Source organism: Xiphias gladius, chromosome 18 (genome assembly GCF_016859285.1).
Source record: "Xiphias gladius isolate SHS-SW01 ecotype Sanya breed wild chromosome 18, ASM1685928v1, whole genome shotgun sequence".
Lineage (NCBI taxonomy): Eukaryota > Metazoa > Chordata > Actinopteri > Istiophoriformes > Xiphiidae > Xiphias > Xiphias gladius.
Window position 1 is genome coordinate 14,089,027 of NC_053417.1, and position 26,157 is coordinate 14,115,183.

Genomic DNA, 26,157 nt, shown 5'->3' on the forward strand with positions numbered 1-26,157 from the left:
ATTAGTAGCAATAGTAGTATGTATTATTATTATCATTATTACTAATTATCATTATTGTTATTATCAGTATCAAATCTATATATCTATCTATCTATGTATCTGTCTATAATAGAATCAATCAGCATTTCAAACTAAAAAAATTGAACTACAAATCTTGATCCACAGTGATTTATTTTTTTTGATTTTGTAAGCTTTATTTTAAGTAGTACTGGTGCCCTGTACTCATAGACTCTATGAGTGTAATTTGTACTTGTGGGTTTTTTCGTCTGTCACTGTATATGTTGTCGTATATGTTACTTGTTTTATATGTTACATGCCATGTTTAGCTAGCTAAAGACAATTTTCCACTCTGGTAGACAAAAAAGTTATATTCTATTGTGTTCTATTCTACTTGGAGGTGGGGGGCGGCAAAAAAGCAGTCACGTGGTAAAACAACTTTCGCGTCGTTGCCATGGAGCTGTTTATGAAACTCTGTTGCTCATTGGCCGGAGATATTGTCATGGCCAAAGTGCGCGCAGTCATTGGCTGGTACGGCTTCCTATTGCGACCAATGGTGAAGCGCGCTTTTTACAAACTGCTGCGAGTCCAGGAAGTTGACAGCCCACTGCGGTGTGAAAGGACGCAACAAGGGTTCTTTAAATTCTACACAAAACCGCCTGGAAAACCAAAATATTTGGAATTAGTTGTATCAGAAAGACTTTATTGGATGCCCAACAGGACACAACAGCGACCCTTTTGTATTTCGAAAGTATGTAAAGTAAAAAGTAATAGGCTTTACTTGTGTATGTAGCATGTGCTAACGATCAAAGACTTTACGTTTATCCTTCTGCTCGAGTTAAAGCTTATTTCTCTTGGTAATGTTTCTGGTTAACACGTTGGTTTTTACTGTGCGCAGACTTGGCTGCTATCAGTTAAGTGGTCTATTAATTAGGCAAATAAATGCCATTATTTATTGCCGGGTTACTGTTTTTCACAGTGCCATTGATGGTGGGAATTGTCTTCATGGAGCCTTAGCTTTATCGACTCGCTTGGTTTGGTTGCTTCCTATCTATGGAGCAAATGTTGAAGCTTTGGAAGGAATCGTAGTCTGATGTTTTTGTTTCTGCAGATGCATGCTTTATGTATTTTGTCCATCTTTGGACCCACTTTGCGGTTAGTCTGTATGGTGTTTCATGCTTGGTTGCTCAATTTTCATTTGCTTTTTCCATTTCTTGCTCCTCTAGTTCTTTTTCACACCTTCACCACCCACTTCTTCCTCCTGTCATAGTTATGGATTCCTCTGCAGTCCTTCATCAGCAAAGTCAGAACAAAATCCGCAGCGACTTTCTGAGGTAAGCCAGTTTATAAAAGTATAAAACACATTTCTTCAGTTTCCTTCTCTCCTTGCCTTTTGGGCTGAGTACAGAATACTTTTTGGTACAGACGGAAATTTTTCTGTGGCACAAAGTATTATAATTATATAAATATAATTTTGATCACGTTTGATTTAAATCTAAACTCTTTCCTGTTTTTAGATTACATATTGTTCAGGCGGATTGTGTAGTCTGTTATCTTGTTTTCAAAGTAAGGTAGTAAAAAATAGTTGTTTTAGTATTGTTACTGGAACCAATGTATCATAACAGCACTAGTGTAAAAAAAATTTCAAACGATACCAACTCTACACTCACCGAATATTATTAGGAGCACCACACTAATACTGAGTAGGACCTCCCCTTGCTCTCAAAACAGCCTCAGCTCTTCATGTCATGGATTTCACAGGATGCTGGAAACATGTCTTTGAGATTTTGGTCCATGTTGATGTGACTGCATCACATCATGTCTGCAGATTTGTCAGCTGCACATTCATGCTGCATGTCACCTGTTCTACCACATCCCAAAGGTGTTCTACTGGATTCAGATCTGGTGACTGGGGAGGCCGCTGAAGTACACTGAACTCCTTGTCATGTTATTGAAGCCAGTTTTAGATCACTTTTGCTTTGGGACATGGTGGCACATCAGGCCGGAAGTAGCCCAGATAGGATGGTAAACTGTGGATATAAAGGGATGCACATAGACAGCAACAATACCCAGATAGGCTGTTGCATTCAAACCACGACTGATTGATATTAAGGGGCCCAGGGTGAGTCAAGAAAACATTTCCCCCACCATTAAAGCACCACCACCAGCCTGGAGTCTTGACACAAGGCAGGTTGGGTTCATGGATTCATGCTGCTAATGCAGAATTCTGACCCTACCATCTGCCTGTCTCAGCAGAATTCAACATTCATCAGACCAGGCTATGTTTTTCCAGTCTGCAACTGTCTAGTTGTAGCCCATCCACCTCACCATTGCTTTTCTTTCAGCTCCAACCAGTCTGGTCATTCTCCTCTGACCTCTCTCGTCAACAACGCGTTTCCATCCACAGAACTTTTGCTCACTCTGTTTTTTTATTTTTTGTACCATTCTGAGTAAAATCTCTAGAGACTGTCGTGCGTGAAAATCCCAGGAGATCAGAAGTTTCAGAAAATACTAAACCAGCCCATCTGGCACTAACAATCATGCCACGGCCAAATACACTGATATCAAAATTTTTTTTTTCCCCCCATTTTGATGTTTAATGTGAACATTGACTGAAGCTCCTGACTTCTATCTGCAGGATTTTAAGCACTACACTGTTTCCACATGATTGGCTGGTTGGATATATGCATGGTGAATACGCAGGTGTGCAGGTGTTCCTAATAAAGTGCTCAGTGAGTCTAGTTGCATATTTTATTTTGCAACTGACTGTTTTTTTTCCACACAGAATGAAGAATGAACATAACAAAATGCCAGCGGTCCCAAAGCCTTCCAAACTCCTGTCTGCACAGCACCTTTCCAAACAAGACAGTGAGAACAAGGATCCAGGAAGCTCAGAAATGGGTAGAAAGGCACCTGTGCGACCAGGTGTAAGCAGGCTTCCGGTGCTCGCAAAGTCTCTTCGTCTACAGACTCCCAGCGACTTCAGTCAAACCCACTGTAGGTGGGAGGAGAAATCATTGGCTGTAAGTGCTTTCTTCCTGTCCTGTACATTTAAATGTTTTTATTTAATCAGATGATTGTTGTATTCTTAATACTTTATCATTTTACTACAGGGGAAAGCTAAGAAGAAAAAGCCATGTACCAGGCCTCTGCCGTTTAACCTGTCCCAGCCCAAGAGGTCAAAAACGACCAGCGAAAATCAACAGCCCATAATTGCACCCCAGTCACAGACTGGCACTCATGCTGTCCAACCTGAAACCACTGTATGCAATGTTCGTCTAAAGACCCAAAACATATATTCAAAACCTACTAAACATCCAGCTGTGGTAAACAGCCATGTTGACTCAACACACAAGTCTCATGGCAAAGCTACAGAAAATATATCCCACCTCTCAGGGCTGTCTCAGCTTCCCAACACATTTAAGACTTCAGACACTTTGTCCAATCCTCCGTCAGCCATTCCTAATAACGCTCTGCATCAGAACAGTGCTCCTTCCTCTGCACAGCCTGCTCTTAGTGCAGAGACCTGTTTGGAAAACATGAACTTGCTCAGTCTCAAAGACCCGACCAAGACATCGCTTGCTAGCCAGAGCACGCAGCTGACCAAGCAGGTTAATTTTTCAAAGGGTTCAACTGGTAAGTTGAGTGTGTTGTTGACTTGACTTTGCGTTTGAGCTTCCATTTCTGTTTTGAACAATATCACTCAATATATCCGCATCTTAAGTTTCCAGCTATGTAGATACATAGTTTATATTTAGTAGTAAATCGAGCATACAATAATTTTAAATGTAGGTTTTGATTTAATTCTCTGCTTTATTCGTTTGTACCTACACTAACTGGAATTTATCCAGTTATAATATTGCTGTAACAAATGCATTTTTCCAGGTAGATAAATGTACCTGTACAACAACATAATTATAGTTTATTAATTTGATAGCTAGAAATGTATTGTAAGCATTTTCATGATTGCTTGCTCTCTTTTTATAGTTATGACTTTGTTGACTACATTTCTCACTCATTTGTCCTTGTGAAAAGTGGTCACTAGTGTATCTAAGGTTGACTTCTTATGTATTTCAGACAAAGGGGAGAACTTCCAGTCTGACCATGCGGCTTTGCTAAGTATCCTCCGGAACGAGGGAGTAAGTGCCACAGGTCTGGGATCTGCAACTCCACAGTCCAAACTGTATAACTACCTGGTAAGGTGGCTTGAAATATTAATTTACTGCCTTCTTTTACAATGTCCTTTGGTCCCTACACTTTGACTGGTGGGGTTGAGGTACTGGTTTTTAATCTTTACTTTTTGTCTGACTAGTGATTTCAATGTTTAACAGTTTTAATGTCATCAATCTGGAGAATGAGTCCAATATTCATCTGTGTACCTGCTGGTGATTCTCTTGTTTGCAGCCCCAGCGAGTGTCTGTCATGAAGAGTCGACAAAAAGCTGGACCTTCCACAGGTTAACATGAGACTGAGAACCTAATATGTAATTTAATATACAGTATGTAAAGTTAAAACCAACCACCATAACAGGTGATGTTTTCAGATATTTTAGTTAGTCGGATATCCAAGGAAAAAACCCAAAGTAGTAATTTTTAAGATAATATGAAACAGAAAAACAAGGAAATTTTAGTAAAACTGAACAGTACTAAGTATTACTTTGTATTATAAAGTTTAATAGAAATCAATATAATATCAATGAATTTGGGCTTTGCCTGTCCAGTGAATCTGTGCCCTTTGTCCTTCTCTTACAGGACCAGTGAAGCTGGTACCGTTCTCCCCCGACTCCGCTGCACTGCAAAGTATCCTCCAGAATGAGGGGGTGAAGGCTGGAGGGCTCGTGGGTACCACACCCCGAAACTCCGTCTGTCCATCAGGCAGAGGCACTTCAGTCTACACAGTATGTGCACGTTACGTGTGTTTTCACTGCTGCTCTTCTTCCTTCTTATTCCATTTGTTGTAGCTTTTTCTTCTTTCTTTAGATTACTACGCTGATTTGAAGCGTAAACACACGGTTTCATTTTCTGTGTTGCTTCCTTTCTCAGGCTCAGAGAGTGCCAGTTAAGAAAAATCATGCAGAGGCGACTGGCGGACCAGTGGGTAAGATGCAGCAGTGTTGTTCTCATTATCTCATAAAAACTAATGCATCCTTATCTCTTTGTCCTTTTATCCTGATGGGACTCGGCTGTTTTATCCTCAGCAGTAGCGCTCAAAGAGACTCTGCTGAAGAAATGGACTCCACAGAGAGTCCGCGACACCAGACATCAGCCCATGTCTGCTATGGTCAGTATACATTTAAAGTATGTACATACTCTGTCTGTTTGGCATGTTGTATTTCGGTAAGTCGCCTCTTTATCTCATGATGCTGCTGTTTTCAGAAATGGCATCTATCGACACAACAGTCCCCGTACACCGGCACGCCCGGGCTGAAGAGCTGCAAAACCAACCTTCAGCCACACCAGGAGGTGAGAGCAGGAAATGAATGTCCATTTTATAATGTGTATGAAGAGATTTGGCACACATCTGGGCTTTACAAGAATACTGTGTAATGGGACAACAAGAAAACAAACATAATGTGTATGAACAAGTAGAATTTGAGGCACAGTCAAGGTAAAAAATTGTTCTTGAAGGGTTAAATTCTCATTAAATTCAAGACATCTCCATCAAAGGCTTGATCACTTTTTTATTTTCAATTTAGTTATACACAACAGATGCACCATTTCAGAAATTTAAAGATGTTGCTTTATAAACAAACAGCAGTGTTTTTAAAAGCAGCATGTATCTATTTCAAATTAAGTCAAGGTCCTCGCTGCACCAGTTGTTGGTTGGACAGATATGTTTGAGCAACATTTGTGTAATGGAAGGAAATAAAAGGATATACAGAACTGTATATCCCTCTGTAGGTCTGAAAATGCTCTAATAGGGGGTTTTTGTACCTTTTTAGTAATGTCATTCTTAGTTAGTAAAATCTGTATTTCAGAGCTGAGATAATCTGCTACCATAAATTAAGGCACTCTTAAGAAGTACTAAATGTTTGACTAAGATATTGGGAGGATATTGGAAGCTTTTTGACATTAAATGAAGCCATGTAATCAGGGATCTCACCAAGATTTGGGATGCTGAAGATGTTAACAAATTAATTTCTTACCAAAATCAGTTGGCAGCGATGATGCCACACCGCTTTTGCACTGGAGAAAACTAAGATAAAACGCACTTCAGAACAAAGAGCATGTACGATAGATAGATTTGATCTAAAGCATTTTACTGCTACCATCACAGCAGGTACTTTAACGAAAAATGAACATACTGCACTGTGCTCCAATCGCAATTCATACGACTTTCTCATTTATTAGCAGGAGGTCGTCCAGAGATTATTTGATGATCCAGAGGATGAGCAGAGCACAAATGTGACAAACAAAGATCCTGAGACGCAAGCAGAGCAGCTCCTAGTTCAAGCCTCAAATGTAAGAAATAATTACAATGCTACACGGATCCATACTGAATTAAGTTCTTTATATGGTTATATTTATTTATAGATCACTGTTGTTTTGTCCCTAACCCCACTTCTCTAGACTAAAACCCGTCGTGAAAAAAAGGTAGAGACAAGCAGGGCCAACACCAGCGAGGATGACGAGAAGGAGAAGGAGCAGGAGCAGAAGCAGAGGCTGGTGGGAGGAGAGCCATTCTTCCAAGCACCACAAAGAGAGTCAGTCATTTTTTTCTCAACCGGCAAAAAGCTGTTCAGAGCCCCACGTTTTGAGAAGCAGGAGAGCTCATCTGATCAGGATCAGCATGATCCGGTTTCATCAGAACAGAGAAAGGTGCTGCCAGTACAAGAAGAGGTGTCGTCTGTGTCAGAGCCACCCTGTCAGATCAACCCTTCTGTTCAGAGTCTGCACAGAGGTAACACTGACATATCACATTCGCGTAATAGTTACTCTGTTTTATAGTGTTATACATACAATCCTCATAATCCTCATAATACTGTCCAGACCTGAATATAAGATGATATTTTTTCTGGAAATTACATTTGAAAAAGTGCAGCACATATTATCTCACAGGTATACAAAGATATTCTGACAGATCAGGTTTCCTTTTTGTATGGAGAGGTTACTGGCTCCTACATTATGGGTTGTTTGTAACCTTAATGTTGCTAGGCTAGCGGGTTCCTTCGAGTCACATTTTCACAGTGTGTCTGTCCCCAAAGCGATTCGTTATCCTAGTTTCTCCTGGAGGCTAAAATGTGGGATTCACATTCTGCTTTACTGGAAATATTTCACCTTTCACTATTATCAGAGAAGAAACCTCAAGGATGAAGAACCATATTCTTGAACAAACAGTATCTCAGGGAAACGTTACTGCAGGACTAGTCTGAAAGTGTCCTTGTTTGTTTATTTATTTATTTATTTATTTATTTAAATCTATCTTTGTGACCATTTAAGGTATTTTATTTGAACTGCAGCTTTTGAACATTAGCTTGGATGAGACGCCTTTTAATAGTGTGACTTTTTCTATCGCAGATATCATTAATCAGAAGAGTTGTGGTCTGAGTCCCGCAGTGGCGTTGCTGCGTAAGCGTCTTCCTCCTCTGGAGGAGCTGCGCATGGACGAGGAGGTGGCCACCTACACCTCAGTGTCTGTCTCCGCTGCTCCTGGGTTTCTCCCAGTTCGGCCTCGCTGTGGAAACCCGCTGGCCTCCATCCTGCACTTCGAAGAGTCCTCTGTGAGTACACTGCTGATAGCGTGCAATAAAGTATGAACGGTGCTTTGTGTAGCATTTTTACTTCAAATCAATGACCTTAATGATCACCTTAGTGAAATGACTAATTTGTCAATGATTTTTTTTAATTAAACAATAAGTTCTCAGTCTATTCAGTGCATGTAAGAAAAAATCTTTAGAATAAGTTACCAGACAAAAATATGATGTGTTCAAACTGTTCTTTTTGTCTGATAAATTGCAGTGTGAAATACAAAGCAGCATATATTACAAAAAACTAAAAACTAGAAGCGAAGAACAAATGTCTAAGGCCTTGAAACCCCTAGAATGTACAATTTTCATGATTACACCACTACACAAAAGTATTAGGCATAACATAATGAAAATCTACTCCATTTAGAGCCCTGCCAAGAGTGTGTTGTGAGGATGGTGCTAGAAGTCATGGGATCATCAAAGTAATGACGTTCTGGTTGAAAATAAATAAATAAATAGCACTGGGTTATCTTAGCTTAGCATAAAGACTGGAAACAGAGGGAAAGAGCTAGCCTGGCTCTGCCTGAAGCTACCACAATTTGTCATTTTTAACACTTATGTTTTTATTCAGATTCAACAAACAATACATGTTAATCAGTGAGTCTTAGAGGTGGTGGTAGACTGATTTTGTTACCTGTGGACAGAGCCAGGTCGACTGTTTCCCTCTGTTTTAAGTCTTTATGCTAGGCTTAGATAACCGCCTGCTGGCTGTAGTATATTTACTGCACGGATATGAGAGCGGTATCAATCTTCTCATCTAACTGTCGGCAAGAAAGAAAACACACATACAGTAGTTTCCAAAATATTGAACTATTCCTTTTAATTCTCTACATAATGTGATACAACACGGCGTAGTATTACAGTCCAAATTGTCACATCTAGTGTGACAGTGACATCCTAAACGGCACATAGCACATCCAAACCTTAAACATATACACAGATATTCTCTGTATATATACACTGATACACAGGTTAATACAAATACAATTTTTTTTCTTTTGTTTTCCAGAGATTTCTTCCAATTGGCTTCGACGTCCCCTCTGGTCCTTCTTCTCCACCAAGCTCTCCACTGCAGGAGAGATGATTTGCACTACAAGTACAGTATTTGTTTTTACTGTGAACATCCAGAGTGGATAAGCTTACCCCGGTGTACTGATGAGACTCTCTTTAGTGGAACTGATTTTGTTGTCTAACATTGTTGTTGCCAGCCTTAGTACAGGTCCAAAGAACGCTGTTGGTATCATGTTTTTGAAACCATAAAACCTATTGTTTTCTAAATGTTTATGACTGCTTTCAGTAGATGCTTTCTAAAGAAAAAAAAAAGAAAAAGGCATCTTTTATACTACAAGCAATCATGTTTGTCAGAACTGTAGATGCACAGCTATTAGATATAATGTTTATGAAATGAACCCAAAACTAAATGTTGGGAAAAATACATGTTGTAAAGAGTCAATGAAGGCACTGGACTTTATCAGTGTTATAGCTATAGCATCCCTATAGATTAGGATGGCTCAGAGCATTGTTATTTGTTGTTGTTAGCCATTTTTAATAAACCAGAAATCTTCTTGTGTGGATGGAAAATGATTAAAGTTCTTAATGTACAGTGTTTATAATAAATGTATATATGTTACTGGCGAGCCATGCGGGATTTTTCTTTCAGCTGAGTTACAAACTGTCAGCATGGAGTTTAAAGATATGGGCGTTTACCAGGCACGGAGGGTTAAACGACATTGTGATAGTGGTTGTATTATGGGAAATGATGCAATGTTTTTGGAGCTTGATCCATACTGGGGACTAAAAGTCAGGTTTAATGCTTAAACAATTACTCGATAAGTCAATTAATAGAAGATAAATTTTCAACAATTTTGATTATCGAATAAAAGTTCAAGTAATTTATTATGGATAAATGCTAAATATTTGCTGGTTCAAGCCTCTCAAATATCAAGATTTGCTGCTTGTTTTATATATGAAAGAAAATTGAATATTTTGGGGTTTTGGACTGTTGAAATAAACAATTTGATTGTTACCGTGAGCTCTCACAACTTGTAGTCAGTGGGTTTTTTTTTTCCCTGCCCTTCTATTTTTCACTTGCTTATTGAAAATATTTGTCAGATGCATTGATAATGAAAATAATTGTCGGTTGCAGCCTACTAGTTTTCCTATGGTGGAATAATATGTCCTTTCCCCAGGTTTTCTGTGTGCTAATTATACTTGAGGCAAATTAAAAATCAAAGCAATTTGATAAAACAAAACTTTACAACAAATGGGCTCAGTATAAACTAAAAGAGTTCATGTCCTAAAGCACGATTAATCGATGTAGAGAGAAATATTATGTAGTAAACCTGTGGCTATTGGGGCCCCCGGGCAGGGGCCTGCTTTGCCCAGTTTATAATCCAGCTCCTGCCTTTGAGTTCCCCAACTTCATGGAAGTACAAAATTAAATCGCTGCAGTACCTCTCAAACTATCATCACAATAATCACATTTTCTTTTGGCTGCTAGTAGCAACCAGAGTCTCTTATCAGAACTTCGGGCAGTTATTTTTCCTTAAGTCTTATGCAATGCTTTTGACACTCACAGCATTAAGATGTGGAAAAGATGAATCTTAAGGCGTGAAACAAGATATGCCATATTGTTTTGCATTCCCCAGATTGCCTCTAGGCCAGATGTAGAGCTCAAGCCTTTTTCTGGAAACACCTTACAAGGTGCACTTACAGTATCAGCATCATGTTAAATCATATGACACTGTATCCATTTAAGAGAGGAGACAGTATTAATACTACATAAAGTAAAGTGCATGAGAAACACAACCTGCTGCTGAATCAAATCGACTCTGAAGGGCAGGTTTCATGTGGGCGATTAAATGTCAAACATAATGACGAATTCCTGAGGTCACAGAGATGAATTCGAGAATCTTATGTTGTGTGACAAACTGTTAATAAAAAAGCCAAATGTAATCAATTTACAGTGAAATGATAGGAGAAAAGCATTCACATCAAGCTGTGACATGCAAAATGGCATATGATGAATAGATTGTCAGTTTTATTGATTGACTAATCTAGTTCTGATTTCTTCATTCAAACTCTTCAGTTGTGGCTGTTCTGCTTGGGGCTGATTTTATGTGCAGACGTGACAGAATGAACCAAAAAGTCACAATTTTTCTTTCCAATTCCTTTCCTTTATTTTGTTGCTATGTGTGTATTCATTGGAAAATAACTAATCTCTAAGTTGATTCAAACTGTTTCCTGTCACATATGCGGCATGTGAATTGTGTTTCCCTGCTTGTAACTGTCTACTGCAGGTGGTCACAGGACCTGATGTATATTTAGTAGTGTGTGAGTGAGTGGGTGAGTGAGTGAGTAAGTGGTGGAGGGTGTTAGCGGGAGGGGGCTCAGGGCCGGCTTAGGGACAGTAGTCTATAAAGCCTGCGCTTTCACTCGTGCCTCCCCTGAGAAGTAAGAGAGTAAAGGAAGAGCAGCCACACTCTGTTCTTTTCTCCTTTTCTTTTCCCTTCGTCGCACCCACCTGTCTGCTTGGTTCCTCTGGCAACATGTCCAAGAATGTCCATCCAACCACGGACCCCACAAAGATGGGGCTCGGACGGTCCATTGCCGTGCTGACGTCAGGAGGAGACGCCCAAGGTAACTAGCGGATGAGTTGCCACTATTTTAATCGCTGCTTTATTTTTGAACTGTTAAAACACGAAACAAGTCTCAGCAAAGCGGGAAAAGCTGTCGGACAGCATCTTCCCTGCTGATGTGTCTGTGAACACAACACTGAATTCCAACCAGCTGTAGGAGCACTGGTCTCTCTATCTTGCTGGCGCCACTAAAATATTGTCTTAATGCTCTGCATGACATCCTAAGTAAGTTCAGGAGCCAAAGAATAACGAGGGCACAGTTGAAGGCCAGCTGTCAGGGGATGATGGATTTTTGGCTGTAAATCGTACTTGAAGTCATGAGCGTGATAAGATTCATGACACCACCAGTGGCCTAATGTCCTTACAAATGACAAAACCCATAAACTCTCACAGTTGGCTAAAATTGTGTAGCAGATTAAGATTAGAAATTTTACAAATCAAGTTTTACCCAAGAGTTCTTTAAAACGTCATTCATGCAAGTTGTTTGCCTTTGTCAAACTTAAAATTTTACGTTAAGCTTCTGTAGACAGGTACTCAACTCCATCAACCCTACTAGAAGCGCAACTATGTGATGTCTAATATTCATCTCATATTCCTGTACAATGTTTCCCTCCATTCCTGACTCTAACCCTTTGTCTAGTGGATTTATCTGCCCCTTGTCCCCCTCGTGCATTCCCCTTATTTCACATTTTGGGGCTAATTTTAGTGGCAGTGACCTTTTTCTGGTATGGAGGAGAGAAACGCCCCCCATCCACAGCTGCTGTTGAAATGAGAGCTGCCAGCCTATCACAACAGAAATGCACACCATGGCCTTTAGTGTGCTGGACATCCAGGGACAAGATGGTACACAAGACGTACAGTCCCGTAACTTCACCTCCAATGCTTTGCCTGTGGGTATTTTTGTCTAATCTGTTGCCAATGTACAGTTCAGGTCACTTAAAGGTTAAGATGGGTCTAAAGAGTCTTCTGACAGCAAGTGTAAAGTAGGATCTGAAACTGACATTGTCTCAAACTATGTGTCAGTCATCACAAATAATGTCATTTTTGTGTCTCAGGTATGAACGCTGCTGTGAGAGCCACAGTCAGAGTTGGTCTTTACACTGGAGCCAAAGTCTACTTTGTTCACGAGGTATGGGCCGCATACAGGCTACGGTGCACTGACATGTCAGAATATAACAAATAGTAATAGTATTTCGCCTCTGTACACCACCACAATGGATTTGAAACAAAGCCATAGAGATGTGATTGAAATGTAGACTTTAAGCTTTAATTCAAGGAGTTTAAAAAAAATATAACATTAATCGTTTAGAGAATACAGCATTTTTTTTACGTAGTCCCTCATTTTCAGAGGCTCAAAAGTAATTGGACAAACCAACATAGTTATAAATATAAGGATTACTTTTAATACTTGGATGAAAATCCTTTGCTTGAAGTCTGGAACCCATGGACATCGCTCAATGCTGAATTTCCTCCCTTGAGATGCTTTGTCAGGCCTTTACTGCGGGTTTGCTTCAGTTGCTGCTTGTTTGTGCGTCTTTCTGCCCTCAGTTTTGTCTTCAGTAAGTGAAAAATATACTCAGTTGGGTTGTGACTGACTTGGCCATTGAACAATATTCAATTTCTTTGCCTTGAAAAGTTCTTGGGTTGCTTTCACAGAATGTTTTGGGTCATTATCCCTCTGTACTGTGAATCACTGTTCATCAAATTTGCAGCATTTGGTTGAATCTGAGCAGATAGTAGAGCCCTATACACTTCAGATCTCATCCTGCTACTTCTGTCAGCAGTCACATCATCCATAAACACCAGTGACCCAGCTCCATTGGCAGCCATACGTGCCAATGCCATAAAACTGCCTCCACCGTGTTTGACAGATGATGTGGTGCTTTGGATCATGAGCCTTTCCTTTCCTTCTCCATACTCTTCTCTTCCCATCATTCTGGTACAAGTTATTCTTGGTTTCATCCGTCCAAAGATTCTTGTGCCAGAACTGGGCAGGCTTTTTTAAGAGATTTTCTGGCAAAGTCTAATCTGGCCTTTTTGCTCTTGAGTGTTACCAGTGGTTTGTACCTTGTCGTAAACCCTCTGTATTTACATTCATGAAGGCGTCTCTTGATTGTAGACTTCGACAATGATACGCCTACCTCCTCGAGAGTGTTCTTGACCTGGCTAGATGTTGAGAAGGGGTTTTTCCGCACCAAGGAAACAGCAATCATCCACATTAGTTGCCCTCTGTGGTCTGCAGGTCTTTTGGTGTTACTGAGCTCGCCAGTTCATTCCTTGTTTTTAAGAATGTACCAAATTGTTGATTTGGCCACTCCTAAAGTTTCTGCCATCTGTTTGATGGGTTTGTTTTGTTATTTCAGGATAATGATGGCCTCCTTCATTTGCATCAACACCTCTTTGGACCGCATATTGAGAGTTCCCGTGAACAGTTACCAAATGCAAATTCAACACTTGGAATCAACTCCAGACCTTTTATCTACCTAATTTGTCATGAAAGAACAAGGGAACAGGCCACACCTGGCCTTGAAACTGTCTGTCAGTCAACTGTCCAATTACCTTTGAGCCTCTGAAAATGAGGAACTATGTATAAAAATGGCTGTAAGTCCTAAACGAAATTGAATTAAAGCTGAAAGTCTACACATCTCTATGGCTTTGTTTCAAACCCATTGTGGTGGTGTACAGTGGCAAAACTACGAAAATTGTGTCACTGTCCAAGTACTTATAGACCAACTGCATTTAGTTGCAGTGCAGGGTTAAACCAGTACATCAAGCATAATGGTATCTGTATGCAGCCACAGTGTCTGTAATTGTTTGCTGCAGGGCTACCAGGGCCTGGTGGATGGAGGGGAAAACATTCGCCCCGCCACGTGGGAGAGTGTGTCCATGATGCTTCAGCTGGTGAGTGAAGTGCAGCCGAGTAAACAAACACAGAACCACAAAATGCAACCCAATCACACAAGGCATATATATTATATATTGCATTGTTTTTGCAGTGTGTATAGTCAGTGACAGCTAAAATGCATAGTTGTGTTATTAAAGGGGCGGTTCACCCAAAAACAATATATTTTTCACTTTATTCCACTGGTGTCTAGCCATGCATATACAGTAATTTTAAATTTCTTTACTGAGGAATGCAGGTTTAACAGACATCACTGAGATCCAATCATACTCCTTGGGATACTGTTACTGTTACAGAATAGTAACAGTACTGCTCCCTCCCCTCAGTCCTACCTTACAAGAACTGCAATAATGTTGACAGTCGTACCTCTTACACAGCATACAAACTCCCCCTGTCAATAATGATGAAAAAAAGACTGAAAGAGCATAGAGAAAAAAACCATTAGAAAGAAAGAAAGACGATCTTTAGTGAGTTGAAGTAAGTTATATAAGGTTGCCATTTCCCAAAGGATTTCTCAGAGCTGCCTATCATCGCATAGTTTTGATTGAAGTTGTCCAGGTTTTGAGATGTCCATCTTGAAATTTCTACCACCTGACCAATATTGTGAAGGTGATTGCAGTTTTGTTTGTGGTTCTCACAGCGGTGAAAAACTACAGTTAAAAACTTCAGCAGCAACTTGTTTTTCCATAAAATTTGTCCACATGACACTGGATAATCCGCAGAACACAATGCCACACACAATTTTCACAGGAACTATTTCTTTAGTACAAAGGTGCTCGAAGGAAAACTGTTCTATCCATCTTAACTGCTAGCATGACTGTAAACTCTTGGTCTTGTTATGATAAAAACACATTATTGTTAAAGGTTTGGAACCAAATTTTTCAGTGCTGTGATTGCCACAAACAGAACTGCATTCACTTCTTCTTGTGTTGGGGCTGGCAGCAGAAATCCCATCGGTGGACATCTCAAAACCTGTCCAAATAAAGTGAAACTATCTGCATGGCAGGACGTGACAACAGGTAAGTGAGAGGCTCTATGTTTTTCATACTTTGGGTAAACTGACCCTTCAACCTTGAATGTGCTTTCTCTACTTGGAGTCAAGAGCTTCCTCCAGGTCTCACAAGCTCTGATAACATGAGAAACTGTTTCTTGAGTGACCCGGCCCTGCGACTGAAGGATGATGTCTGTTGTCTATATAATGCGGCCTGGCAGTGGAGAAGACGTCACATGCTAAGATTCATGAAGTGTGTGAAAGCGAGCAGTGTAGTGGGCACGGGCCAAGGCAAGTTTCTAGGATATCACCTTTAAAGTGCCAACCCCATTTAGACAACATGATGCAACCTCACTTGATGTGGCTTCAAGGCATCTTAATGAGTCTAATTCCACATTGCAATGCCGATGCACATTTCTCCATAGAGATGAATATTCGCGGGGTAATATTGGATGTTATGGAAAACATTGTGGGGTTGAATGTCAGTAATCACCGAATTATTACATTGTCTTCCTTCACAGCCAGAAAATGTTGTTGTATCAGTAACTGTGTTAAAAACTGCTTCTTCTCCTCACGTGTTAGGGAGGCACTGTGATCGGCAGTGCCCGCTGCAAGGACTTCAGAACCAGGGAAGGTCGTATGATGGCAGCCCGAAACCTGGTGAAGCTGGGCATCACCAACCTATGCGTGATCGGAGGCGATGGCAGTCTGACGGGAGCCAACCAGTTCAGGACCGAGTGGAGTACACTGCTGGTTGACCTGGTCAAAGATGGTAAAGAGACCAACGTAGTTGTTGTGAGAATAATAATGAGTCCTGAGTGAAATATGCAAAAACCTTCAGCCTTAGCCCTTCAGCTGCATCTGTCAAAAGCTCTGTGTGTCTGAGTTTCTTTTCTAATCCATCACTAAAAGATGGATTGGAGGAAGAAAACATTGGACTTTAATACAGGAGACTGCTGGTTGTTTTCCGTGTCCTACCAATAGTCAGTGGGAAATAGTTGCCTGACCTTCACCACTTGGTTATTACTGTAATCAAAATGACAAAGGTCAGTTAAATTTATAATCCTTAAGATTTTCATTAAATCACACCCCGTTTTTTTATGCTATCATTGACATTTTCAGCAATAGCTCTCTATAATGTAGTTTTAATCATTAGTGGTAGAGTCCTCCGTCCCTGCCTTGGATTCTTATCATCTGCCTTTTCTTACCTACAACATGGTTTTGTTTGGTTGCACTGTAAACAGACATAAGCTGCCCTTCTATTGTATTTCTGACAAAGCTCCTGCTCATGATTTTTTGCTGTCCCTCGGAATTCTGGGACTTGTAGTATTAAACCGCACTTATGACCACAGGTGTCACCATATCAATCAGGACTGAAATCTTAAGGATTCTAACTTTAACAAAGCAGTCAGATTTATTTATATAGCCCAATATCACATCTCACAAATTTGACCAAAGGGGCTTAGGGGGATAAGGACAAACTAATGGGAAAAAAATGGAAGAACCACCAACAACTAAATTTACAGTATGGACAATCAGGATGACAACCTTATAGATTATAAACATATACGAAGAAAACGATCTGGGAGGACGTTCAGCAACTTCCAGGTGCTGTCAAACAGACAGGACTCCACTAATGCAGGATATGAAATGATGACATCTTTGAAGTGGATCCTGCATTTGAACCAGCCTTGTACAGGGGCTCTGTTTCAAAATCTATAGAATGAATATTCTTAAATTAATTTGTGTTGAACCAAATTACTGCAAACTGGGGTCATTTTTGCCATGCCTCTAAAGACCAAGAACAATGCCTCTGAGTACAGAAAAGAAAGGAAAAATAATTATGAAGAGAGACAAAAAGAAGTTCTAAGAACAGAAGTATTTTTAACACTGATCAACACTATAACTATAAAACTAATTATAGATATTATACAGTAGAATTTTTCTTCCTTACCAATTAAAAATTTGAGTCTGTTTTTGAATTTTCTGTAGGTAAGATCACAGAAGAAGAAGCCAAGAAATCTTCCCACCTGAACATTGTCGGCATGGTCGGCTCCATCGACAATGACTTCTGTGGCACTGACATGACCATCGGCACTGACTCCGCCCTGCACCGCATCATCGAGGTGGTGGACGCCATCACCACAACAGCACAGAGGTCAGACATCACTGGATAACCCCCGTCACCCGGTGCACGCAGGGATGGAGAAAGTATATGTTAATTAAGGTTAGGTCACAGCAACAGAAAAGAATAGCAGACAGGTAGAAAAACATCAAAGTGTAAAGCAATTCATCGCATTTCTGATGCAAAATAATCCAGTGCAGCATCAGGCCAGGTTCCTTCTGTTAAGAAATAGTCTCACTACTGTATGTTGATGTAGTTTGCTTCATGGATTTAGTAATTTATGATCCTTTATTAATTTCGCTTTTTAAATTTCATCCAAAATAGGGCATATGTATTATAGTTAGCTCCTTCCTTACTTGTAAAATATGCTCATCCACAGCCACCAGAGGACCTTCATCCTGGAAGTGATGGGCAGACACTGTGGGTCAGTACCTTGTGTGTGTGGTATATTTGTGTATGTGTGTGTTGTGTACGTACAAGGACACATCTGTGTGTGTATGTTTTAAACATACAGTGTGATTGGTCTAAAGTAGAATATATTTCTGTCTATTTGAATATATTATTTGGTCTGAATCCACTGTAGCCTGGTCACTTACTGTACTGCTGTTATTTTGTCACAATGAAATGTCATCTTTTTCACTTTGTTTGCTGTTAACCGTGCTGTGATGTGGACATTTAGCAATAAATGCCGAACACAATTATAATTACTCACATTAACATTTATTTTAATCCTAGAAAACATTGTATCTTTAGTTTTTATTTTAACATTTACCAAATAAAAGTAATTGTTATTTGCAATGGAAAAAAATAAATCCACATATAAGAGATATTTTAACAGTTGCTCCACCGGGGCATCCTTCACTTACCGTCACATGTCTTCTCTCAAGCTGTCAAAATAAAGGCAAAAAAGTCTAAGAAAACCTTTTTTTTTTTTTAAATCCCCCCAAGTCCAATAATTAACATAATGACTCCATTCATTTTTTAATTTTAGGATATATAGTACATAAGATAAAGGATTCAAGCTGCTCTCAAAAGGTTTTGTGGAGACGTTATTACTATTATAGTCGTTGACTTTAAAAATGAGTTTAAGAATTATAGGAAAAACAATCCTCATAATCTTTGCAAGATTACTAGAAAGGTTTCAAATGTACCTGTTTATACACATGTATTCCTAGGCCTGATACCACTGGTAAATGGGTCTGTTTTGGCTGCAGGTACCTGGCCCTGGTGACGGCTCTGTCCTGTGGTGCCGACTGGGTGTTCATTCCAGAGATGCCACCAGATGAAGGCTGGGAGAACCACTTGTGCAGGAGGCTGACAAACGTATGTGTTTCTTTATCTGCAGATGCCAAGAACATCTCTTTATACATGTCAATCAGAATGCACCTTTGATTTTATTTTAATTTTAATTTTATTCATTTATTTATTTTTTTAGCAAAGGGCCCGAGGTTCTCGTCTGAATGTGATCATTGTAGCTGAGGGTGCGATGTCCAGAGAGGGCAAACCCATTACATCTGACCAGATCAAAAAGGCAAGCCTTTCCTCATGATATCATTTAGGGGTAATACTACGAGTAGCACAGACAATATGTCGTACTAACAGAGTTATTCATTTTTCCTTAGCTGGTGACTGACACGCTCGGCTTCGACACTCGCACCACTATTCTTGGACACGTACAGAGAGGTGGCACGCCCTCTGCCTTCGACAGAATCCTGGTGAGTGTCTCAGCAAAACGTTAGATACGAAGGACAGTGTACATCTGTAACTATGCACCTCCTCACACACACATAAACCCGATGATCTGACTGTGTGTGTGTGTGTGTGTGTCCTCCAGGGCAGCAGGATGGGTGTGGAGGCAGTGATGGCGCTACTGGAGGCCACCCCAGAAACTCCTGCCTGTGTGGTCAGCCTGTCCGGAAACCAGGCAGTCAGGCTGCCGCTTATGGAGTGTGTGCAAGTGGTACGTCGAAATGTTACTATCCCAGCACGGATACACCATACTTCAATTTCTGTACTCTCTTCGCGTGTTGCTCTACCTGTTTTGGAGGATATGCCCTGACATTACAGTAGGGGAATTCTCCATCTTTCTCCGTCTCACACTCTCTGTCACTCTCTTTCCGTTACAGACCAAAGATGTGACTGCTGCCATGGCTGAGGGCAGATTTGAGGACGCTATAAAGCTCAGGGGAAAGTAAGTATTTTCCTCTTAAATATAGCGGAGTGTAATAGCAATAAAAAATTCAGCTGATCCACCAAACTTTGTTTTTGAGTGCAACATGATGCACTAAGGAGCCTGGAGATGGAATAATTATAGACTTTTATAGTTTTTATTCGTAATAAATTCAGAAATTGCGGTGTGCCATCTAAACTAGATGACCTAATGTGGAAGTCATTCATGGTTCAATAGGCAACTTACACCAGTGTAATATGGCAACTTGAAATCGCTAGTGCATATACACTAACAATGGCCTTTTTTGTGTAGTAGGAGACATCTTGGGTCTAGTAGTTGATCTTTTGAAATGGAAAATATTTGCATATTCATAGATACTAGAATATTCAATGAGGGATAAAGAGTAGATGCAATTTTAAGAGGTTAATTGGACTTTTTTGCGGAAAAACCATATTAGACAAAATTTTGGATTCAAAGCGTGTATTGTTATAAATCTTAAAACATGTCTGGAAGGGGTCATTAGAAGAAATCCAACCCACAGAGCAGTAGTAAAAGCTCTGACGGGCCAGACTCCTACCAACACACAACTGGCCGATCTTAGCTGTTGCTCTGTGGGCTGGAATTCAGCTCATTTCAAGACAGCACACTGCTAACACTCTTTAAATTTAAGAGAGCTGTCTTTAAGGTAATCTGATCACATAACGAAAACTGTAAATGTTAAATCAGCAAACAACATGATAGGCATACACATTAGTACATGCAATGACAAAAAGCTACATTCAAAAGCCCTATTAAAATTAATTTTGTAATACCATTGGATTATTAATTCATCAGCCATGACAGGAAAGGACATACAGTTATTAATTTGCAAATTTAATTATCTCTCTATTGTATTTTTTTAACTTCATAATACATCGCTTAGATTCAATTTTTATGATATTCAATTTTAAAATCGGTTTATTTATTAAATGATTGTAATCAAACTCAGTAGAAGTTTATAATGATTCCATATTTCAGTGGCACTCTCCAGGCTCCATATTAGCACAGTCTCAACAGGAAACATACAGGTTATAGTAAAAACACAGAAAAACCTGAAGTAAAAAAGTAAAACAATAAAAGGCAGTGTTGTCACTAATAGAGATTACTATCACCATTGAGATATTTAAAAGGAAAAAGATTTATTTTTGATTTTTTTGAGGACATAACTCAGAAAAACCAGCACTCAGTTGTATTTATGATTTGCAGGAGTTTTGAGAACAACTGGAACACGTACAAACTGCTGGCTCACATCAACCCCCCAGATGTTAAGGTGAGGACCATGCATTTTCTAAACCAGACTCTTATCACCGTCAGTAAAGATTATTCTGAATGAAAAAGGAATTAATAAATTAAATGTTTACACCAAAAGCCTCTTGTCCAATGACGGACTCTTTAACAATCTCCTTCTCTTAATGCCAGAGTAACATCAATGTGGCCATCATGAACATCGGAGCTCCCTGTGCTGGTATGAACGCTGCGGTGCGTGCAGCAGTCAGGATGGGCATCATCCAGGGTCACACCATGTTGGCTGTCCATGACGGCTTTGACGGTCTGGCTCAAGGACAGGTAACTGTAGATTTCCCCGCCTTTGTTAAGATTTGATGACATTTTTAGAATGAGTTGAAAAAAAGATGTTTTGTCATCTTGAGCCAAGGAAGCCCGGAAAAAAAATAATCCCATGTTTACACCTTATGGTTCAAGATTTATGAGCCCAAATGTGAAGTTGTTTAGAAATGGCCACGTGGCCTGCAGCTGTAAAAACTAGAAATCACTTGTTCCCATTGGCCCATAGACCAACTCCACACCAAATTCCACAAATTCCAATTTTATTATTACAAGTATTGGTAACAGGGGTGATATATATGGTAAATTAATAAAAATAAATTAAATGTTTACACCAAAAGCCTCTTCTCCAATGACGGACTCTTTAACAATCTCCTTCTCTTAATGCCAGAGTAACATCAATGTGGCCATCATGAACATCGGAGCTCCCTGTGCTGGTATGAACGCTGCGGTGCGTGCAGCAGTCAGGATGGGCATCATCCAGGGTCACACCATGTTGGCTGTCCATGACGGCTTTGACGGTCTGGCTCAAGGACAGGTAACTGTAGATTTCCCCGCCTTTGTTAAGATTTGATGACATTTTTAGAATGAGTTGAAAAAAAGATGTTTTGTCATCTTGAGCCAAGGAAGCCCGGAAAAAAAATAATCCCATGTTTACACCTTATGGTTCAAGATTTATGAGCCCAAATGTGAAGTTGTTTAGAAATGGCCACGTGGCCTGCAGCTGTAAAAACTAGAAATCACTTGTTCCCATTGGCCCATAGACCAACTCCACACCAAATTCCACAAATTCCAATTTTATTATTACAAGTATTGGTAACAGGGGTGATATTTATGGTAAATTAATAAATTAATGCTTTTATTCGAGCATCATCCAGCCAAAGGTGCCCAGCCCACGTCGGCTTACAAGACACTACTTACACATTGCACAAAAAAGAACAAAAGAACTAAGCAAGCAAAACACATGGTACTGTATCCATAGTGTCAAAACATACAGTAGTAGTATCAGATGATCTAAATAAAGTAGACATACACTGCTCTCATACATTGACAGTATGCCTTTACTGAGCACAAATAAAACCTCTGTAATCTGGTCAAGTCATAATGATAACACAGTATGTTTTCAGTTTTGGTTTGCTTAATATTTCTTCTGAACATTCTGTCTTTATCAAGTTCATCAGTCGTGCATGTTTTAGTTTTTGGTATGTAACATTTTCTTTTGCTGCAGATTGAGCCCATCACCTGGACTACAGTTAGTGGCTGGACTGGAAAGGGAGGCTCAGTGTTGGGCACCAAGAGGTGAAACATTAGTTGATATCCTTTTTTTTTTTTTTTCAGTGGCACAGCTTTATTATAAATAAAAACTGACTTTTGTCATAAGACTACAAAGCTTTTCACTGTGTTATTCGCCTCTGTTTAATAAAGAACTCTACCAGCTAAAATATTGGAGGAAATCAGCAAGAACATCACCAGGTTCAATATCCACGCTTTGGTGATCATTGGTGGATTTGAGGTAACACGCGACAGCCAGTCCTGTCCCTTAAAACCAGAAGTTATGTGTAAATGTTGGCTGACCTTTCTCTCAGCCTCAATGATGAATTCACCAGTTATATGAACACAAAAAAATTATGTTCATCTTTTCCCCCCGCTGCAGGCCTATGTGGGAGGCCTGGAGCTGGTTCAGGCCAGAGAGAAATATGAAGAGATGTGCATTCCCATGGTTGTTATCCCCGCCACCGTCTCCAACAACGTCCCTGGCTCCGACTTCAGCATTGGCGCTGACACTGCCCTCAACACCATCACCTCTGTCAGTGCCGTAACAGCAGATACGAACACAGACGTACATATTTATAACACAATCAGGAGCTAAACACATTTCTGGTATGTTTCTCTGCAGACCTGTGACAGGATCAAGCAGTCTGCAGCAGGGACCAAGCGCCGTGTGTTCATCGTTGAGACTATGGGTGGATACTGCGGCTACTTGGCCACCATGGCTGGTTTGGCTGCTGGGGCCGACGCTGCCTACATCTTTGAGGAAAAATTCAACATTAAAGACCTGGAGGTGAGCTGGTCATGGAAGAACAGGACCTGTTTGTCCAGTTTTCAGTTTCAGTTGCAATATCGAAAAAATGCTTGAATACCTTAAAGTTTAGTGACAGGTGCATAGGATCAAAAACTCTAGACTGGAAAAGAAAACCACTGATGGGAAGTTGGCTGGATTCTTTGATTTTCCGTTCCAGTCAGTTTCTGTGGCTTGAAAATTGATGTATTGTGAGTGTGTGATCTGTGGATTTGGTCTACAGGTAAATGTAGGGCATCTTGTGGAGAAGATGAAGACAACAGTGAAGAGAGGTTTGATTCTCAGGTGGGTTTTGTTCACGTGTGACCCAGAATTGCAGCTGTTATGAACTGAGATACACTGCCCTACAACGGCACAACGTAGTAAGCTAACTACATATTTGGTCAAAACTGAGTTAAGACCAGAATTTGACTTTTTGACATCTTACCTTTTCATAGAAATTTTTATACAAAATAATAAATTTGGGGGGGGGCGCAGTATGGAAAAACCAAACTGCAGACTACTCTGGCTAATAAAGGCTAGATGGTGAGATTTTTCCTTGTTCCTGGAAAAATCTATTTTGAAGCTTCAGGATCAAATTTATTGAGTTTTTTGTACCACATAAATAATACAATGGCTAAATCTTAAATCGTAATGTAGATAGAAAGGAACACTGTATAAACTAGTAGCAGTAACTCTAATGGAATTCACATGATTGATGCTACCTTTATATAGCTGCTCAAAATGCTCAAAACAGTGCAATAATCTGTCTCTGTTTATTCTATAATAGGAATGAGAATTCTAATGCCAACTACACCACTGATTTCATCTTCAACCTGTACTCAGAGGAGGGCAAAGGCATCTTCGACTGCCGTAAAAATGTTCTCGGACACATGCAGCAGGTCTGTTCACGTGATGAAGTGCAGAAACCGCTCCAAATGAAAAGTAACTGATTTTCTCCTCATTTTTCTGCCTTACACTGTGATTGCTGATAAATGTGTCCGCCCTCTGTCGTCTTCAGGGGGGCACTCCGACGCCCTTCGACAGAAACTTTGGCACAAAAATGGGCGCCAAGTCTGTTCTGTGGCTGACTGAGAAACTCAAGGAGTGCTATAGGCATGGTATGGTGACATAAAATCAAATGCTCCTGCTGCACATTTTGATCATTTATAATAATACCAACAGGCAGGTGTGTTAACGGCACTGTTTCACTTCCTGTGTCCTTTAGGTCGTATCTTCGCTAACACACCAGACTCTGCTTGTGTACTGGGCATGAGGAAGAGGGCGCTCACCTTCCAGCCACTCGCTGAACTGAAGGAAGACACAGATTTTGAGTAAGATGCATATTTTCCACATGACACACTGAACAATAAGTAACAAGTGTAATGGTGAACGCCGACGCTGACTGATCTCCCTGTCTGCCACAGGCACCGCATCCCAAAGTCACAGTGGTGGCTGAAGATCAGGCCAATCATGAAGATCCTGGCCAAGTACAACATCAAACTAGACACATCCGAGTGCGCCGATATAGAGCATGTGATCAAGAAGAGAAATCCTCTTGGGAAGTAGACCCAGTCTGCTCTCAAGGAGCACAGGGACAAAGCAGGGCAATTTTTCTGTTCCATTAAAACATTTTTTTCTTGTCCAACTACCTGTACACAGAAGAGTTGCTGCTGTCTTACACTTTCATATCCTGAATGTGTGATTTGTCATTGAATTTGGTGTTTTGTGGCACTTCCAGCTCTCAAAAACATTTAATGAATCAATTTTGCAGAAGGTGCAAGATTTCAAGAAACAGATTAAAGATATATTTCAAAAATATGTCACATTGTTGGTGATTTATGTTAAATGCAGAGAAACTGAGCAGAATTTGAATAATCCTGAGAAATGAATGTATATCACTAAGAGGATCTTATTCTCAGTATTATGGAAAGAATAACATCACATCAAAACACATACAGTACATACAGTACATTTATTGAACTACTCCCAAATAAAGGTTATCAACATGCTGCTATGATTTTTGGACGTTTAGGAGAGATGTGTGTGAAGAACAGTCAAGAAAAACCACGACGCAGCAAAAGTTGTCAACATTCAGGGCATGTCCATCTATCCATGTGTCTGTTTTTACTTATTATCTGTTCATGGAGACACTACAGCTATGAACAAGTAAATATGGAGACAGACTCACTGTGATCTATGTGACATCCATGTTGTACTGATCTACTTAAATATATTTACCACTGTTACGGAGAAAATGACCTCTACATTACCTGCAGATAAAGAGAAGATTACATGTGGCAAAGTACATTTTCTGAGCCAAACATAGGTTGTATTGCAGCCATATTTATTATTATTATGTTTACTCAATTTCACTTAAACCAAGATTATGATTTGTCACCAAATCACAAATAAAACATTAGAGCCCAACTGATTCATCAGTCGCCATGTTTCATTGGCCAATATTGGCCAATCCCCGGTATATTGGTATCGGCGTAAATGTTGTCCAATATGCACCAATATGAAAACTTTTTTTTACAGAACATAACGCAGAAAAAGATGCTTGGGGCAATTCAGAAATGGAGTTATCACATAGTTTGTCCAGTAGAGCACGCTTAGACAGCTTTGTTTATAATCCTCTCAGCGCTGTCTGCAGCGCGTGTAGCAGTATACGCATCTTCACGGTAAGTTGCTAACTAGTTTGTGAAATACATAGCTGGAAAGTTAATAAACAACGACCCCATCATTTTTCCCTTTTCAGTATCTCGCTAACAAAAATATATACATGTGTGTGTGTGTATATATACATATATAAAGAACATCGGCCGATATATCATATTGGAATTTTTTACTCCATAAAATTGGTATAGGATTTAGCCCCAAATAGCCAGTATCGGTCGGGCTCTATAAAGCATAAGTCTATGAT

General features: G+C 39.9%; 2 protein-coding genes across 6 annotated transcripts; both read left to right on the forward strand.

The window, feature by feature from the left end:
• Positions 1 to 554: 554 nt before the first annotated feature.
• Positions 555 to 9,374, forward strand: LOC120803346 (trophinin associated protein). 5 transcript variants are annotated; one of them, XM_040151716.1, is made up of 14 exons: positions 555 to 748; positions 1,224 to 1,331; positions 2,783 to 3,020; positions 3,111 to 3,633; positions 4,075 to 4,193; positions 4,402 to 4,453; positions 4,749 to 4,894; positions 5,040 to 5,094; positions 5,195 to 5,277; positions 5,373 to 5,459; positions 6,348 to 6,458; positions 6,567 to 6,897; positions 7,515 to 7,717; positions 8,754 to 9,374. In XM_040151716.1, exons 2-14 carry the CDS (start codon positions 1,270 to 1,272, stop codon positions 8,826 to 8,828), a joined length of 2,085 nt encoding a protein of 694 aa, XP_040007650.1. In that variant the 5' UTR covers positions 555 to 748; positions 1,224 to 1,269; the 3' UTR covers positions 8,829 to 9,374. The 5 variants fall into 5 exon arrangements, with proteins under 5 accessions (XP_040007650.1, XP_040007649.1, XP_040007652.1 ...); XM_040151715.1 differs by having other exon boundaries at positions 1,268 to 1,331; XM_040151718.1 differs by having other exon boundaries at positions 1,268 to 1,331; positions 6,351 to 6,458.
• Positions 9,375 to 11,184: 1,810 nt separating this feature from the next.
• On the forward strand, positions 11,185 to 25,023 carry pfkma (phosphofructokinase, muscle a). The gene is made up of 22 exons (XM_040152625.1): positions 11,185 to 11,383; positions 12,438 to 12,511; positions 14,206 to 14,283; positions 15,858 to 16,047; positions 17,268 to 17,433; positions 17,780 to 17,824; positions 18,615 to 18,723; positions 18,836 to 18,931; positions 19,023 to 19,115; positions 19,235 to 19,360; positions 19,527 to 19,591; positions 20,816 to 20,879; positions 21,029 to 21,175; positions 22,401 to 22,471; positions 22,598 to 22,685; positions 22,827 to 22,979; positions 23,070 to 23,234; positions 23,476 to 23,537; positions 24,022 to 24,133; positions 24,253 to 24,352; positions 24,460 to 24,565; positions 24,659 to 25,023. Exons 1-22 carry the CDS (start codon positions 11,293 to 11,295, stop codon positions 24,798 to 24,800), a joined length of 2,343 nt encoding a protein of 780 aa, XP_040008559.1. The 5' UTR covers positions 11,185 to 11,292; the 3' UTR covers positions 24,801 to 25,023.
• Positions 25,024 to 26,157: the final 1,134 nt, after the last annotated feature.

Coding starts and splice junctions, on each gene's coding strand:
- pfkma (XM_040152625.1), top strand. CDS start 11,293: ATGTCCAAGAATGTCCATCCAACCACGGACCCCACAAAGATGGGGCTC. Junction 19,361..19,526: donor TTATGGAGTGTGTGCAAGTG/GTACGTCGAAAT, acceptor TTTCCGTTACAG/ACCAAAGATGTGACTGCTGC. Junction 19,592..20,815: donor GCTATAAAGCTCAGGGGAAA/GTAAGTATTTTC, acceptor TATGATTTGCAG/GAGTTTTGAGAACAACTGGA.
- LOC120803346 (XM_040151716.1), top strand. CDS start 1,270: ATGGATTCCTCTGCAGTCCTTCATCAGCAAAGTCAGAACAAAATCCGC. Junction 3,634..4,074: donor TTTTTCAAAGGGTTCAACTG/GTAAGTTGAGTG, acceptor TATGTATTTCAG/ACAAAGGGGAGAACTTCCAG. Junction 5,095..5,194: donor GGCGACTGGCGGACCAGTGG/GTAAGATGCAGC, acceptor TTTTATCCTCAG/CAGTAGCGCTCAAAGAGACT.